The sequence below is a fragment of the Carassius auratus genome, chromosome 19 (assembly GCF_003368295.1).
Source record: "Carassius auratus strain Wakin chromosome 19, ASM336829v1, whole genome shotgun sequence".
Classification (NCBI taxonomy): Eukaryota; Metazoa; Chordata; class Actinopteri; order Cypriniformes; family Cyprinidae; genus Carassius; species Carassius auratus.
In genome coordinates this window covers 17828889-17847505 of record NC_039261.1, presented here as the reverse complement: position 1 = coordinate 17847505, position 18617 = coordinate 17828889, and the positions used below count along the sequence as shown (strand labels likewise).

At 32.4% G+C, this 18617-nt stretch overlaps 3 protein-coding genes and 1 long non-coding RNA gene across 4 annotated transcripts; 3 read left to right on the top strand and 1 right to left on the bottom strand.

The window, feature by feature from the left end:
- The first annotated feature begins 134 nt into the window (after nt 1-134).
- Nucleotides 135-5054, top strand: LOC113119673 (mitochondrial import receptor subunit TOM7 homolog). Its single transcript, XM_026289293.1, has 3 exons — nt 135-345; nt 4649-4697; nt 4770-5054. Exons 1-3 carry the CDS (start codon nt 243-245, stop codon nt 4783-4785), a joined length of 168 nt encoding a protein of 55 aa, XP_026145078.1. The 5' UTR covers nt 135-242; the 3' UTR covers nt 4786-5054.
- LOC113119663 (interleukin-6-like) lies at nt 4964-8315 on the bottom strand. The gene is made up of 5 exons (XM_026289280.1): nt 8273-8315; nt 7976-8184; nt 7790-7900; nt 6909-7052; nt 4964-5468 (listed from the first exon to the last, which is right to left on the bottom strand). Exons 1-5 carry the CDS (start codon nt 8286-8288, stop codon nt 5250-5252), a joined length of 699 nt encoding a protein of 232 aa, XP_026145065.1. The 5' UTR covers nt 8289-8315; the 3' UTR covers nt 4964-5249.
- Nucleotides 8316-12323: 4008 nt separating this feature from the next.
- On the top strand, nt 12324-14250 carry LOC113119689 (uncharacterized). The gene is made up of 3 exons (XR_003294507.1): nt 12324-12439; nt 12674-12765; nt 13976-14250. It is a non-coding gene; the product is annotated as an uncharacterized LOC113119689 (long non-coding RNA).
- Nucleotides 14251-15952: 1702 nt separating this feature from the next.
- Nucleotides 15953-17525, top strand: LOC113120189 (laminin subunit alpha-3-like). Its single transcript, XM_026290131.1, has 5 exons — nt 15953-15956; nt 16044-16097; nt 16214-16365; nt 16721-16831; nt 17364-17525. The coding sequence occupies exons 1-5, from the start codon at nt 15953-15955 to the stop codon at nt 17523-17525; spliced, it is 483 nt and encodes a 160-aa protein (XP_026145916.1).
- The last annotated feature ends 1092 nt before the right edge of the window (nt 17526-18617 follow it).

Sequence of the window (18617 nt, the reverse complement as noted above, 5' to 3'; positions counted from 1 at the left end):
TCACCCTAGAACCACCCCTGAAAATTATTATTTTCTACATTGTAAGTGCTTTTTCCTGATGTCCCAGTCTGGCCACTAGATGTCGCCGTGGCGCTTTTTTTTGTGACTGTCGCAAAACTGTAGCCGCTGGAACGACACCCCGGCACACTTTACGGCATACACGTGCTTCCTGCGCTCTTCTGTGCCCTTCACCGCTCCGCGTCGGATCCAGAGACGATTTTTGACCAAATCTGAGTGAAATCATGGCCAAACTGAGCAAAGAGAGCAAGCAGCGTCTGCAGCAGGTGTTCCAGTGCGGCCAGTTCATCATCCGCTGGGGCTTCATCCCCACCGTGCTGTACCTGGGTCAGTAACACACACCCGAACACCCGATCATCGACATCCTCATTATCATCAGCGATCTGGCTTCATATAAGGGTTTGAAACATATCAAGTGTTTAATAAGTCAAACATCACTATCAGTGATCGTTATTTAGAGGTAGTGAAGTCAAACGAGAGACTAGCCCTAAGTACGTGTGTAAATAAATGTGTATATTATATACATGCACACAAAAGTATTGTGCAGCACAACTGTTTTCAACATTGATAATAATCAGAAATGTTTCTGGAGTAGCAAGTCATCATATTATACTGATTTCAGAAGATCATGTGACACTGAAGACTAACACTGATCCCTGAACCCAGATTAAAGAGAGTTTGAGCAGTCAGCTGATGGTACCCATTGACTTCCATTCTATGGGAAATCACTATGGAAGTCAATGGGTACTGGCAACTGTTTGGTTGCCAACATTCTTTTTTTTTGTGTGTGTGTGTTCAACAGAAGAAAGACAAATACTGCTAATCCAATCAATAGCATTTGCTAATTTTGAGATGATCAGCATTTGTAGATAAACATATCAGCAGATTTTTTCCCCCATCGTTTTTTTTTTTTTTTTTGTAAATACTACTTTAAGATACAATGGAAACCCATTTCTGCCACTGAATAAACAATAAAAAGAGGTAATTAATTAAGAATTTTTATTTCACAATTCTATAAATAAATAAATAAAGTCAGAATTGTGGGAGATAAACTATCAATGCTGGATTTTTTGCAGAATTGCGAGTTTAAATCGTTATTGTTACTTTTTTCACACAGTTCGGACTTATTTCAAATATTGCGGGAAAAGAGAACCTCAATGCGGAGATGATGTTGTTTATGCCAAAACTGAAACCAAGCCCTTCACACAGAACATATATTTCGCGCACTTTCTAGAGGGGCATCTATAACTGTTTCACTCGCATTTCGCACAAAAGAGAAATGTTTAGAAAGACATGTAAAATAAAAGCAAGTTCAACTTTGAAAAAACATATCTCAACACTTTAAAGCATTTTTCCCCCGTCCCACTGTATCTAAATTGCATTTAAATGATAAACGTACTCTTTGTGATTTGGCTTTAGGCGCTTTGTATTAATCTATGCATGCATTAATAAATGTGCATTATTAATATTTCACTAGATGCGCCCTCTTGTGCACTCAGAAGAGAAGCCAAAATCTTTTCTTCACCCTAACTGAAATTATGCATTTTAAATTTAGTTGATAATATTTAAGTACAAAATTCGAATTTAGTTTTTCTGCCATTTTTCAGCCAGTTTTCAGCCCTACTCGGTGTTAGTCGAAATTGCAAGAAAGTCGAGTTCATATCTCGCATTTTTTACGTTATTTCTCAGAAATGCGAGTGTAGGCATATATCACACAGTTCTGACTTTGTATCTTGCAATTGTGAGAAAAACGTCAGAATTGCGAGGTGAAAAGTCTGAGTTACCATTTCCTGTGTTTTATTGGGTGTCTGACTCTGTGTGCTATTAGCATTATCTCAGTTAACAGCAGCTTGATCTCTAGAGACGTGCTCGTCTGAGTTCATCTCATGCTCTCTTCCGATGTGATTAAACTCTGTTATAGTTAGTTACTGGTAATGTAGGGTTTCTCGTCACTGCAGGACGGTCCGTCAGGATGAAGGGTGTTTGGGATCATGCATCATTTCTGATGCTAGTGTTGAGTTGAGTGGTGTTTGTTGCGTGTGTGCGTGGTCGTTCGGTGTCTGCAGCGCATCACTTCCTGTCTCTGTGACGCTCCGTCCTCTTGATGATGCTGGCTGTAGTTAGTGTTGTTCTTTGGGGTCAGAGGTCGTGCTCCTGCGGCGTCATCAGTGTTTAATGTGAATGAGGAAATGTTCTTGAGGCTTCAGGAGCCGCAGGAATTTGCCTGACTCTGTATTTTTGGCCTGATGGGAAACGTTTAGAGACAAATGAGATGCAGAAGGAAGTTGTAGCTTTTTGTTTGTCTGTTACGCAGAAAAGCCCCAGGAGTCGAAACATTAGCATTTCTGGAGGAGGAGGACGACGACAGCGGAAAACACAGACTATTATTAAAACATAGTGCAGAATATAATAATCGTAGATTTAATTATATAGCTACTACTAAAAAATATTTGACGTACAACACATTAGAACAAATTATTTAAAAGATAGACAAATATTTAATTGTATGTATGTGTGTATATATATATATATATATATATATATATATATATATATATATATATATACATACATACATACATACAAGGCTACCATAAAAATGTAATAAATATAAAAAATAAATATAAAGAAATTAAAGTTTATATATAAACTTTAATTTCTTTATATTTATTTTTCATATTTATTACATTTTTATGGTAGCCTTGTATATATATATATATATATATATATATATATATATATATATATATATATATATATATATATATATATATATATATATACACACAATTAAATATTTGTCTATCTTTTAAATAATTTGTTCTATGTGTTATATGTGTTATATATATATATATATATATATATATATATATATATATATATATATATATATATATATATAATTGTTATAAATATATATGTTGTTTTGTATTATTTATATATATATATATATATATATATATATATATATATATATATATATATATATTTTTTTTTAGTAATATATATTAATAATATATAATATATAATAATATATAGTAATATATATTAATTTAATAAATATAAATCTAAAAAATTAATGGTAAATGACTTCAAAAATTATTTAACAGATGAAATATAATGTAAATGTTCCGTAATATACAGCTATTATAACATTATATGGATATAATATATAAAAATGTTATGTATATAAATGTGGAACATAATTATACAACAAATTATTTAAAAAATCTAATTAAACCAAGAAGCAACAAATAAACCAGCCTGAGCTCTGTCTTTTTCACATCTGATCATCTCTTGTATGTATAAACTGTTTCTCTAGATCTCACAGTGGAGTCTGTGATGTGTGTAATATTGAATATGAGAAGCAGAAGAGGACAGTGTGTGCGTCTGTCTGTCTTTCCTCCGAGTGTGTTGCTCAATCAATAAAGTGCAGATGAATCCGCTCTGACTGCATTCTTCGAGATCTCGCGGATGAGGCTCTTGTGTGTTAGTCAGTCAATATCGGGTGAAAACAGGAAGCACAGCCTGCGCACGCGCTGCAACACAGGACTTTCTGAGTCTGTACTCCGGATCTGAGGAAGTTTCATGATGCCAGTCCGACCAGTGACTAAAGAAACTCAGGAGTCCAGGCTTGCTAAAGAGAGAGTGAGAGTGCTTTTATTCACACACACTGATGCAATAAGTGACTACAGCATCAGTCATCATATACTGCTCTGCGTTAGGACATCTGTGCGAGAGAAACCCTCAGATGAGTGGGATTGTTATTATCATGGTGTGTTATGTACTTCTCAGCATTATATTGACTGCCCCCTGCTCTGTAGTGTAGTGGATCTCACAAAAGCTGTCAAGAACACACAAATATTAAAGTGCTTTAAAAAAGGGATTTTTTTTTTTTTTTTTTTTTGCATTGACATTATTAATGCCAACCGAACACATTTTCTCCCAAATCCTCATTGTTTTGCTAATGCAGAATAGTTTTTACTGTAATGCTCAAACAATAAAACACAACATTAGGTTGTGTTGATTTAGTAGTGTTTCTTGGTTTGCTCAAGTGCTGATTTAAATGAGAAAATTTAGTGTTATAGTAATGAGGAAAAACATTGAGAATTAAGGGGATTACAAAAAGCACAAAAGCAATGGGGAAAAACTGTATATAATACACATTTAATAAAAATAGAAATCTAAAGTATATGTAGAATTGCTAAATCAAATATAAAAATGTTGTTATAATTGTATTTTATACATTTTAAGTGTGTGTGTGTGTGTGTATATATATATATATATATATATATATAAATGTATACAGTTTTTTGTTTTTATGGATTTCAAAATCACATTTTAATTATATCATTTTATGTAAATGTTTATTACATTTATTTTGTAATATTGAACTAATGATTATATATTTATAAATTTGTATATACACACATATATAAAATACACGCATGTAAATTACAATTAAAAAAAAAAAGTCTCGAACACATTGGCCAAGCAGAAAAACATATTGACCGATGCTGATATTTGAAAAATCCCAAATATCGGCCGATATATCGGCCTTGTATCGGTCGACCACTAATCAATAGAAACAGATTTCAAAAGCATTTTAATGTATTTGTTTCTCTCCCAGGATTCAAGCGGGGAGCCGATCCAGGGATGCCTGAACCCACAGTTCTCAGGTGAGTTTTGTGACGATCACTCACAGTGTTTTAGCACAGAATGAGCACGGCATGATCTGTTTTGTCTTTCAGTTTGCTTTGGGGATGAAGACGCTCCTGACGAGCACTACAAGACTCCATGAAGACTGATCTGAACTGTGTGCTGGGGTGTAAATACTTCACTGTCACGTCTACACAATGCTTTTGTGTTATTTTAAGACTTTTCTGGACTAACTCTTTCTGAAACATTGCATTGAGAAACAGACAAAATGTTTTTTTTTTTTTTTTTTTTTTTTATTGAATCTTTGAAGATCATTGTAAACAGTCAGCATGTTGTCACATTCCGGTTTAAATAAATCAATCAAGTTCATAAATGCATTCATCAGCACTGATCTTCAATAGCGTGCAAATGAGAAGGAAATAGAAAACACTTGCAAATAAATATAGCATTTATAAATATCAGTTGTGCACAACCTTCAATAAGTTAAAATTATAGACCCGTAAATATTAAATTATTCTGCTCTGAATGAACTCTCTGTGATGTTCAATAAATAAAAAGAATAGTTGAATAAATTAGTTCTTGTCAGAGCTCCAGTCTGCGGGTCTCTTCGTGTCTTTGGCTCGATACGCAGCTTTGCGTTTGCTCATGTAATTGATGGCTCTGCAGGAGTCGATCATCACGCTGGTGAAGTTGAACAGGATCGAATGCACCGTGGTCTTCCGTGTCCACGCGGATGTGGCCGAGAGAGGAGCGCTGGAGATCTGATCCGTTCCTCCGTCCGCTATCTGAAGCTGCAGGAACAAACAAACATCAGATGTGCTGTTAAGAGAAACTGCTCATGAGCAACTGATGGTGAGCTCAGATTGGCAGGATTTGCAGCAATAACTCGAGATAACTCTCGATTTTACTCCATGATCTACATGTGTTTTTTTTTAGGTTATAGGTAACCATCTATTTATCAGTGAGTGAATGAGATTTGTTTTGACCAAGCTTCAAATTGCAAAAAATGAATAATGTCTGATTTGTTAATGCAATAGCTAACATATGGAAGCCCGTTTCCGTCACTAAACAAAAAATAAAACAAGGTAATTGCGACTTTTTATCTCGCAATTATAAATATGATTTTTTTCTTCCGAAATGTTTATATAAACTCGCAATTGTGGTTTATAAAGTGTTATAAAGTCAGAATTGCGAGATATGAAGTTGGAATTTGTGGGATATGAAGTCGGAATTTGTGGGATATGAAGTCGGAATTTGCGGGATATGAAGTCGGAATTTCTGGGATATGAAGTCGGAATTTGCGGGATATGAAGTCGGAATTGGCAAGATATGAAGTCGGAATTTGCGGGATATGGAGTCGGAATTTGCGAGATATGGAGTCGGAATTTGCGAGATATGGAGTCGGAATTTGCGAGATATGAAGTCGGAATTTGCGGGATATTAAGTCGGAATTAGTGGGATATGAAGTCGGAATTTGCGGGATATGAAGTCGGAATTGAAATAAATTATTTGGAATTCTGAGTAAAAAAAGTCAGAATTGTGAGATAAAAAGTTGTAATTAGTTTTTTTTGTGGCGGAAACAGGCTTTCATACTAACATAAAAATATGTATATATTTTTAAATACATAAAAAATTTATAAATAATAATATAATAATGTTAATAATATAAAAATATAATATAAAGATTAAGTATAAAATGACTAATAATTACGTAATATATAACTTTAATTTTAAAAATATATTAATAAGTGCTGGTAATTTGTAAATTAACACAACCTGAAATTAATAAGTGCTTTAGTTATTGTAAAATATTTCCTAAAATTGTAATGTTTATGCTCTAAAAGAAAAGCTTAATGAAATGCTTTACTGTAAATTATTTAAATATGACTTTAGTTTTTGTTGTTCATCTGTATATGATTTTTTAATGTTTTATAAAAATGTAATCAATAATTTAATATTTTTATTTGTATTACTTATTTTCATAATTTTTTATATTAATATACTTAACTTTTTTTAAAATATTTTAACTATAAATTAGCAGATATTTTAATTTTTATGCTCTTGAAATGAAATGCTACTGTAAACTCCTAATAAGTCAAATTGGAAAAGCAAATAATCTGTCGAAAAATGCAATGCTTGTTTTCTTAAACTCATGCTTGTATCAGTCATTTTGAAGCTGCGTGTCTCTGTGAGGTCATCTTGAGCGCGTGGAGCCGCTGAGGTGTGTTTACCTGGCTGTTAATGGCCTCCAGCAGGCGTTTGGTCCCGTGTTTGACGTCGTTCACCAGGCTGGAGGTCAGGTTTTCCTTCTCGATGAAGCTCCAGTTGTCTTTATACCAGGTCAGGACGCTGTAAATGCGACCCAGACACGAATCCTGAAACATTCGAGAAGTGCGAGCGTTTAGTGCGAGCGTTTAGTAACACTTTAGTAATTCTATTGTTGACATGGTAACATAATATAAACAAATGACTTTGTGTTCTACAGCTATAGTTTATTGTAGTAATAGCATTTATTTCAGTTTACTTGTTAATTCTAGAGTATGCTGGAGCATTCATTACACACTTTACTGTAGTACTACTGTTAAAAAACACTATATATATATTAGAAATGCAGTTAAGTTTGCGTAGAGTAGCAGCCAAACATCTGGACACATCTACTCATTTATTTTAATAGTTAAAATAATAATTGTACATTTTCAAAATATAATAACATAAATATAAAACATAAAATATACTAATATTATAATGTAATAATAGAAACATCGAAAAAAATGATAAAATATAATGTAATAATAATGTCATTCAACAAATTTAAAATATATAAATAACAAAAAATTAAAGTTTATACAATTATAAATATTTAATATAATATTTATAGTATTTTTTTTACATCATTAACTTTTGTTAATGTTTATAAAAGCTAAAAAGTTATTATTTTTTTTGTTCATAATGCATTAGAAAATGTTCAAAAGTATTTACAAGGACAATAAAAATGTAAAAATTTGAGTAAACTAGTTTGAAATCAGCTTTGGGAACGAATGCATTATTTTAACTGAACTAAGAGCCATGAATCAATCCTAAACGCAGTGATTTGAGAGAAGCGTGTTCTTACTGTGCTGAAGTTTCTGGACAGACAGCCGTCTGAGGGTCTGAGGAGAGGAGTTTTGACCCTCACGTCTTCAAACGCAGTCATGTTCACCGTCTGTCTGAAGTCCCTCTTAAACTGAGAGACAGGAGGAGCTCAGAGTTAGTCTGAGAAACACGAAGCGTCTTTGCATTAGTGTGTGTGGAGACGCACCTGCTGGTCTCGCAGCATCTTGACGTCTCTGTGCAGATCTCTGGCCATCAGATGCCACTTCTGCCGGTCGCTCAGAGGACTCTTTCCATCCACGTCCTGAAGCTCGTCCCCAGATGTTTCAGAGAGTTCGGCCAGACCGCTGTAGACAGGCACTGCATCCAGCAGACTGATGAACGCTGCCAGTGCGACAGACAGGAAGAGCGCTACGTCTGCAGAGAGAGAGAGAGAGAGAGAGAGAGAGTGAAGAGCTGAGTCTGCACACGAGATGCGTCCGGTCGCTCAAACACTTGCACTTACTCTGAGCTGACGACATCCTGATTGGGTAAGTCTGTGTGCGATGTGTTCAAGAAACTTCGGGAGACTTCTGAACCAGGCGTCTCAAATGTTTTTATACACTCTAGAGAGTTTCCACTTCCCTCAACCCGCCTTTTTTACAAAATTAACATAATTAGGGAAAAGGCCCCATTTCAGATTTTCATAAAATTATTTTCTTATTGTACTTTTTCCCTCTCAAAACTCAGGATTTTTTATTTTACTTTTTCCCCTCAAAACTGCCACAAGTTGATTTAGGTTTTGATACTCTTATTGTTTCACTGATTTAATTTAATTTACTTAGTTTACATATTCTGTGTGTGTGTGTGTGTGTGTATATATATATATATATATATATATATATATATATATATATATTAGTTAGTTAGAAACAGTTATTAATTTTCAAAAATCATGTTTTTTATGATGTTACCAAGTTTTTGTGTTAGCTGTATTTTTTTGTTGTTGTTATTTTTAACCAAGTCAAAATAACCCATTGAGATTCAGCCATGATTGAGATTAATTGGAGAAAACATATATATAAGCTCAATTACAGAAACCAATAAATGTTTCTGAAAATGTTTTCAAAAGGCTTTTTTTCTTTTTTAATTATCCTGCATTGCAAACTGCAGTTGGGATATTTTGATTAAATAATAATAATAACAAAAAATACAGCTAACTAACACGATAAAACACAAAAAACATAACATCATAAAAAACATGATTTTTGAAAATTTATATATCAAAATATCAAATTAAATGTACAAATTGATGTACTATTTTATCCAAAGTGACTTACAATGCCTTCAGGCTAACAATTTTCTCCTATCATGTGTTCCCCGGGATTCGAACCCCCAACCTTTCGCTTGTTAACACAATGCTCTAATAAACCCACACACATTCACAGTGAAGATCAAAATGGAGAATCTATAAATACTTGATCTTTTCTGAGATATTGTTCTTCTTAATTGCTCAAAACTTCTGAAGGAACTTATATTGATATTGAGTATATATTATATTGATCCTACTAACTTGATATAATACCCAAGACGTTCGGGTTCAGAATTAGAGAAGCGCAGACTCAGTGTGACTCAGTGTGTTTTGCAGTGTGACGAGAGCATTGTGTTGCACTAAAGTTGCAGGATGATTGGGAGAAGATCGCAGGGAAGGAGCTGCTTGTTGGAGGTTGTACTGAATCAAGAGGCTCACTCCTAAACTAAGACACTTCCACAGGAAATGAAAGTAATGTGTCTCAGACTTTTCCTTCTCCCTATTAAATTCCGCATTTTCTAAGTGATCTCGTTCTGTAATATATCAGCTTTGACTGGAGTCATTCAGGACCTCAGTGAAGACCGCAGGCCTCTGGTTAATATGCATATTGATTGTGATTTTTCTTAACCGAGGATTCCCATTCAGGAGGGGAAATACTCGTGCATGAAGCTGAGGAGATGTTATAATGAAGTGTGAGTATATTATTTTGAGCAATTGTGGAAGTTTCCAGGCCGAAAGGGACAAAAACTATGCACTAATTTTTTGGAATAAAAATATCTCTGGGTCAGTCCTGAATATTTGCCTGAATATTTACTTGGTCTATTCTAATATATATATATATATATATATATATATATATATATATATATATATATATATAATTCAGGTTAAAGTTTTTCTATATGTTTTTATTTTTAATTCAGATGTATTACTTCATGTAATTCATTTTGGTTCTTAAACATATTTAGTTTTTACTTTTCCTTTTTTACATTTTTTTATACAGTTTTAGCAAACAATAACAATGCTGCTCTTAAATTTTTAGAAATCTGTGAAAAATCTGTGCCATTATTATTATTAATAGAAGGTGACATGCATAGTATAGTTTGGACTTAGTTAAAATGTATCATTTTTAGACCAAAGCATTTTTATTGTATAAAAGAGTGAAAAATCTTTTTTTTAAGAGGAGATTTAAATTTTCATTAATGCATGTTTACCTTTTTATTTTTCACCCCTCTTAAAATGCAGTGAAAATGATTGATCCAAGCCTTAGGTTTTGAATCTTTTATTGATTTTTATTGGTGTTATTTATTATTTATATATAGATATATATAGATGGCTATTTACAGTAGGGCATGTTGTCACAATGGTAACTTGCTGTTTATTCTCACTGGTGTAGGAAGAATTCTTAAACTACACGTTTATAAAAACAAATATTATTGATTTTACTATTAATTCATTAGCTAATATTCATTGTACATGTATATCTCAACTTGATAAATATTCAGTGCACAGCTTTTTCCAAGTACAGCACTTCTATATATGCAAACTAGTTATTTTAATTGCTTCCAATTCCTGTACAATAAGGTTGCATTCTAACAATGCCTATATTTTGAAATGGCAAGAGTTTATAAACTTTCTTCTGCCATTTCATGGTTAATTTCTACAGCATGAAGCTCTGAGGTGAAGCAGCCTTCAGCAGAATCCACGTTGGAGGTGTGATCTGTGATTTTAATGAGATAACGTGCTTCTTTGCAGTTATTCCACGAAAATTGGATCATTAATGTATAAACTGGTGAAAGTGTATCCTTTTTCTAAGAAGTCCTATCAGTGCATCATACATCTTTATCATGACCTTCTTTTGCACCCAGTGGAGTGCTAGATCTGAATGCTAATCTAATAACTTGGAACAGATACTGTGGTTTTGCTATTACACAATTTTTTCAAGTTCTGTTACCAGCTTAGTGTGACCTTTTATTTAGTGGTGGTTTGTTGCCATTCATCGGTATAACCAAATTGGTTTACGAAGTTTGTCTTTGTGGTGAAGTTAATGGTTTTGCTGGTTTAGATAAAGTCTTAATGGTTTTAGAGGTTTGGAAGAGCCGGTTGTCTGTAGTTTAACATGATAGCATCTAAAACACAAGATACACTGGTCTTTTGACCAGCGAGGAATGGAATAAAGAAAGAATGAGTAAAATTGGATTATTGAGAAACTACAGATGTGCAGATACAGATATTTTCACTTTTATGCTAAGGTATTTTTCCAACAGAAGTGTGAGTGTGGGTGTTTTTTTTTTTTTTTTTTGGTTTCCGGAACATTTTTTAATTTTTTTTGGCCGATCATGGCCAACACCAAATGTAGGCATAACTGAAGTCAAGAGTACAATGCTGTACAAATGCAGTACAAAACAGTACTGTTGGAAAAAGTGAACCAGACCCCAATGCTCCAAAGATAGATGATTACACTTTTGAACGGAGCAACTTTAGATTTTCCGGCTTGAGCAAACAACGGCATCCTCACGCAAAAATTGATCCATGACGAGTCAGAAATGTGACTCACATGAAATGATGATTTGCAGATATGTATTGCAGCATGCTTCATCTTCAAGACACAGGGTTGAAAGAATAGTTGAACTGATTATCTACAACAGAAATAGCTAGGAAGGATGCAAGATTAGATGCTTGATTAATCAGACATGTAATAGCCTATATGGCAAGTTGTTAGCAACATAACAAAATGGATAGTAAAAAATGGAAAGTGCACTGATCATTTCCTGCCAAGACGCATTACAGACATTTCCCTTAGCTCTAAAACACAATGGAATGCAAAATAAAAATCAATATGGAAAATTCCTTTATATTATTAGGCTACAGTTCATTGTGCCATATTTTTTTTAAATAGTGTACATTTTATCAAAATTGTCTCTTCAAAATGCACTTTGCAGTTTAAATGTGTTTAATTTGTTGTTGGAGAACAAAATGTAAAGGTTTCTTTTCCTTAGGCTACGTTTAATAATAAAACGTTAGAAATTGGTTATTTATTTAAATTTATGCATTTATTTTATTTACAATTGAAAATAGTTGAGGGAACCAACGGTCAATGTTTGGCCTTAAAATGTTCATGAAAACGTTTGATTTTACATCTTACTTCAGGAACGTTTCATTGTTGTGAAATGTTTTGTTGTCAAATGTTTTGAAAGCGAGTAAACAACTGAAGTCTGACAGAAAGCGCGCGTATTTTTTCTTAGTTCCAGAAAAGAATTCGAGGGCAGTCGAGGTGGTAACCTAGCAACAGCAGATCAACCGTTGAGCGCCTGCCGTTGGGATCAGTATCTGCACGCTACACCACGAAACAGATGTAGTCATTATTTATCAGTTTTACAGGTAGGTCTGAGAAATTTAATAGTTTTTGTGTAAAACTTACTTTAGTTGACTTGAAGGTGATATTTAAGTAACTTTGGTCGCGAAAAGACCGTTTGGACCACAAATATTAGCATAAAAAGTCGATGTATACATTTAACTTAGCGAGTCAGATCGCTAATTGCGCTAATCTAGGAGTCCAGCGTTGGGAAAAAAAACACATTTTGTGCCAAAATTTTGCTAAATCTTTATGCCAAGTTTAGGGAGATTTTCTGGTAGGTAGTGGTTTCCCCTCACATCCATCCTCAGAGGAACTTTGGAGGAGTCTCCCTTTCTGAAACAGCTTTCGGGTAATTTACTTAAAAATTACATTTACCACAATAACCCTCTTTCTTTCTTTCTTTCTTTCTTTCTTTCTTTGTCACACAACTGTACAATTAAGTACAACGTGAATTATGCTTTTATTTATATTTAGCAGACTTCTGTAAAGTTTTTTATATATATATATATTCTGTCTTGTCTTGTAAAAAAGACTATATATATATATATATATATATATATATATATATATATATAGTCTCTTTTTTTTTTTTTTTTACAAGACAAAATAGCACTGCATTGACATACAAAAAGGCCAGGAAAATCATTCTTTAAGTATAATATCATCATAAGCCTTAATAAACTTGTTATTCTTCTTATCAATGCGTTTAAGAGATTTAACAATAAGCACTCTCTGCAAGAAAGACATCAAATCTAGGTAACGTATTGAGAAATTTTGATTTATGAACTAAAAATTTACGACAAGATCGACAATATGGTTACTTCCAGAAAAATACAAAAATATGTCTTTCAATTAGAATTTTAAATCACGTTTTATAAAAGAAGATATTTTCACACAATAGAATCCTCTGTTTGAACATGACGTTATAAAAGTCCTGTAAAGCAACCACAAGATGGCAGTAAAACACTTATTTCCGGGAATTCCCAGTTTAGTTTACATGCTTTAAACACTTAAATATAACTCTAAACTGTAAAAAATAAATTGTAAAGTAAGGCATGGCAGTGAATTGACCTTTTATAGGTCCTGGAACAATATTCTTGTCAAAAATAGTAACTTCAAAGGAACAGTTCTCCCAAAAATTAAAACAATCAGTTGATGGTATAACTTGATTTACTATGGATTCCAGCAGCTGTTTGGTTACCAACATTAGTCAAAATATCTTTGTGTTGAACAGAAGAAAGAAACACACAGTTTGCAATAGTCCATTTTTGGGTGAAGTGTCCCTTTAAACCAGTTTAAATCGGCTTGAAGTCTAACTCTAAAATCTGACCATGGTTGATAGCAATGTTTCACAGAGGAACTTCTCCTTGGGTTGGTACCAAGCCTCCTCTCCTCTCTCTTTTTTGGAGGTTGTGTTCTGTTAGAGAGCCGTGGGGGTTCTTCAATATTTAATCAGGGTTGTGTTTGAAGATCTGTCTGTGTGTGAGAGCAGTAACTGGAGCGGAGAAGGGTTAAGAGGAAAGACTTTCTTCACTCTCTTTTCTCACTTTCACATGCAGATGCTCTTCTGTGGACACACGCTGACCACACCTGAAACACAAGGCCTTTCTCAATCTAGTGAGCTCTAGAGTGATTGACTGACTTTACACAGCCACCAGGAAAGCTCCCAGGGTTTTTCTCCAGTCTGTTTGGAAATAGATGTGTTTACGAAGGATGAAATATTTCAGGAATGAAATCATCGCTGGATTTACCAAAGTTTGCGCGGTTAGTGACATCAAATCTTCGAAAGATATTCCGAGTTCTGTTTTGAAACATTGGCAAGTTAACAAGATACAGAACTATATGTGTGTGTACTATATATATATATATATATATATATATATATATATATATATATATATATATATATGTGTGTGTGTGTGTGTGTGTGTGTTTATATACATTATATTAAATTATACATATGTTAGATTCACAGTTACAATTTTTGTTAAATGTCACATTTTTTTATCATTAATATGTATTTACAATAAGATACATTTTAACTGTAAAAGGACATCATATTAGGTATATATTAGACACCACACACACACACACACACATATATATATATATATATATATTATATATACATAAAATGTAAAATATAAATAGTGCATATAGTAAATTTTTATTATAAATTTAACTGAAAAAACACGTTTTATAGTCAAAGTGGCGTATATATATATATTAGTATTATAGTCACTGTGTCTTAATGAAATATATATTTTTTAATATTTATAAATAAGCACATTCAGAATTTCCTGAAGAACAATAATGCCATTCGTCATGCAATTTCAAGAGAAATGTTAGAAAATAACATTCTCCAGTGTTGAATATAGGATTACTGTAGAGTTTTCTTTAATTAATGATTGTTTTATTAAAATCAAATAAAACAAAATCAGGAATGTCATAGACAAAAGACAACATGATGGATTAAATTATTCTACACATTGAAATATACATGTTTCCTTATTCAAGTATAAAATGTTAACCTAATTTTCTTTTCTAGGTCTGTTTGTTAATTCGTACGGTGAGGTAACTTAGCACTAGCATTAGTTTTCGGTGGTGTCTTACAGCGTGGGACTCTGAACACATTAGACAGACCTGCGGCGTCACACACTTCACACAGCTTTGAGCTGCTGTCATCAGATCACGTGTGTGAATACTCAATGCAGGGATTAGCTGAACATTCACAGACTATTTTTAATCATGATAAGCCTTTCTAAGAATAGACTGTCAGTGTTTTGATCGCAGCTGAACATCACAACAGACACAGAAAAACACACAGACGCGTCTCCCAGAGGGACACTGATAACCTTCACAAATACAGCCATCATCAGACGAGCGCACACGCTATCAATTTTACAAGTTTAATTTGCACCAAACAAACTGCACCAAACAGGAATTGGAAAAAAATCTGATCGTTTCCCAAAGAATCCTAAATGGGATAAAAAAAAAAAAAATCTGCTTAAACTATTCTATGATAAGATATATTTTTATATGAATAAAATATGGATATATTCAGATTTTTTCACACATTTAATTCAATGAATTAGTATTTTAATTAACTATATTTTAATATATATATATATATATATATATAAATCATAAAGTAAAAAAAAAAAAGTTTTTAGATTTTAATTTTAATGATAGTTTTATTATATTAGGGTTTCTGTCATGTTTTATCAAGGTTTTTATTTGATGATACAGTTTTAGGATTTTTTTTATACTGTCTTTATATTATAGATTTTATTTAACCAAATGATAATACAAAAAAAAAAAAAATTCTGCTATGTCCTAATGCAGATACATTAGAAAAATAGACATAAATAAATATTTTGATTCTTTAAGTAGCATTTTATTTCTTATAGTAAATATCAAATAAGACCTGAACATCTTCTATGTGAAATTCACCCATAAACTATTTCTCTCTCTTTCTCTCTCTCTCTCTTTTTGCTAATTTAAACTGTTTTCTGCGGTAGATTTGTAATGTATTAATGAGTAGATTTTTATGGATATTGAAATCATAATAGGGTTGAAACTAATCAGTTTCATAATAATCAGAGAATATTTCCATTCACGATGTAGTGTGCAAGAACTCTCTGGAGCTCCAGGCAACAAACACAGAGGAGCGTTGTGAAGGTAGAGGATGTTAACTAGCATCTCACAAACCTCTGGCTCTGAATGTCTTCATTATTTTATTTATCTTATTATTTTGTTAACTGTGTGTGTGTGTGTGTGTGTGTGATTTTTTTCAGAGTGTGATAACTGTGCACAGAAACTGCTGAACGATCTGGAAAAGTTTGATGCTGAGCTCAGAAGAATTAAAGATCAGCTGGATGTCGACTCTCTCAGACCTTCATCTAAAGAGCATCTGAGGAAGCTTGAAGAAGCCATTACTGCCACAAGGGTATTCCCCATCTCCTTTCCTTCTGTCTTATTCCTGTAGTCACCATGAAATTGTTATATCAAGTCAACAGTTATTACTGCACATAAAACAAGTGTGATCATGCACATTTTAAGGGTCTGACACACACACACACACACACACACACACACACACACACACACTCTCTTCTTCTTGCTGTCGCATGAAATAAGAATGTAGTTTAAAATATCATAGCGTTTATCAGTTAAATATATCATGTTTTCCTGATGGACCCAGAATCTGATGGCCAAGTGTCTGTTTTGTCATCCAATGTTTGGAAGAACACACATGAACACATCTCCTTCTGCTCTTTATATCCGTGATGGCTTTCTTTCAGGATCTGGTGAACACGTTCAGCTTCACCGTCGACAGCCAGGTGCCTAAAATTAACCAGCTGGAGCAAGATGTTATTAGTGTGACCAACAATATGGACAAGCTGAAAGAACAGGTACTAGAAGATGTGTTTTCTGATGCACAATATGCAGGTTTCATAAAGAATACTGTTTATGAGCCAGAGAGAGAAAATATCTATATTCTTGCAAGTAATTTCATAATATACAAAAAAGGGCCGCAAACTGTATTTGTTTAAATGTGTAAAAATAAATTTACATAGATTTTTACTTTTCCCTTGGGGGAATATGTTCATATTTTTAAAGCAATTATTTATTTATTTTTTTTTTTTTGCAGTTTAAATTTTTATTAATTTTATATAATATTATTATATTATTATTCCTTATTTTTCTTTTTTTGTATATGTTTAAATTAAATATATTAAATAAAAATTTAGTTCATTGAGCTTCAAAGTTTGCAACATATTTAACATATATTTAAAATACATTTTGGACAAATATATATATATATATATATATATATATATATATATATATATATATATATATATATATATATATATATTCACTTTTTCGTATGGGATATTTGCTGCTGTGGATCAAATAACTCATGCACTGTTTTATGTCCAGGTCAGAAAGCAATCTGAGGATGCACAGAAGGCTCTTTCTAACGCTGAAAACAGCCACCAAAGAGCAAAAGATCTGGACAACGAGACACAGAACCTCCTCAGAAAAATACAGGGTAAGAAGGAACACAAACAGATTTTTTTTAATAATATTAATTTCCTGTAATTCTGTGTGGTATATGAAAGCAGATGTTTTGTAGATGTTTTTTGAACTGAATCTTTTGTTGCCTATTGATGAGATATTGCAGCATAACAAATTAAACACTTGTTTTTAATCTGAAAGTAATAATTTAGTCAAGTAAAATCATTTAATAAATAAAACTTATTAAATATTTTTTATTTTTTTTATTTGTTGTTTTGTTTAAAAAAATATGTAGCAATCATGAGTTATAAATTCAAAGGAATTGAATTAACTTATATTTGTTCCAGTGGGGTTAACTAATTTTTTTTAGTACATTAAAATACATAAATGTAGTAATAACATGGTAATCATTCAAACATTCAAAACCCATAACATTCACTCATTAATAAGCAACTTCTTATTGATATTCTCATGAATTCATGAATTTGAAAAATGTGAAAATATTTAAAAGATTTGAATGTTACTATGTTATTACCATGTTATTACTGCATTTACTATTTTTTTAAAACAATTATTATTTGTTTTTATAGTATTACGTCATTAATGTTTTATAAAATATAGTTTTTTCGGGTCCAAATGGACCCATAGTGCAAAAATAGTGTACCAGTTGTTAACACATTATGCTGGTTAAACACCCACACTACATTTATAATAGGCAAATATCGTCTTTTTAGATTAAAAAAAATAAATAATAATAATACATATTAGAATTGATATAAATAAAAAAGAAAGTGTTTATTAATGCTAAAGAAATCAGTAATGTATTTATGATATGTGTATTGTGCATTGTATTCGATTGTAAATCGAATTTTCGAATCATTAGGATATGAAGTTAAGATCATGTTCCATGAAGATATTTAGTAAATATATCAAAACTTAATGTTTGATTAGTAATACGCATTGCTAAGAAATTCACTTTGACAGATTTAAAGATAATTTTCTCAATATTTAGATTTTTTGCTCCCTCAGATTCCAGATTTTCTAATAGTTGTATCTCAGACACATATTGTTCTCCTAACAAACCACGCATCAATGCAGAGATGATTTATTCAGCGTTCAGATGATGTATAAATCTCAGTTTGGAAACATGGACTCTTATGACTGTTGTGTGCTCCA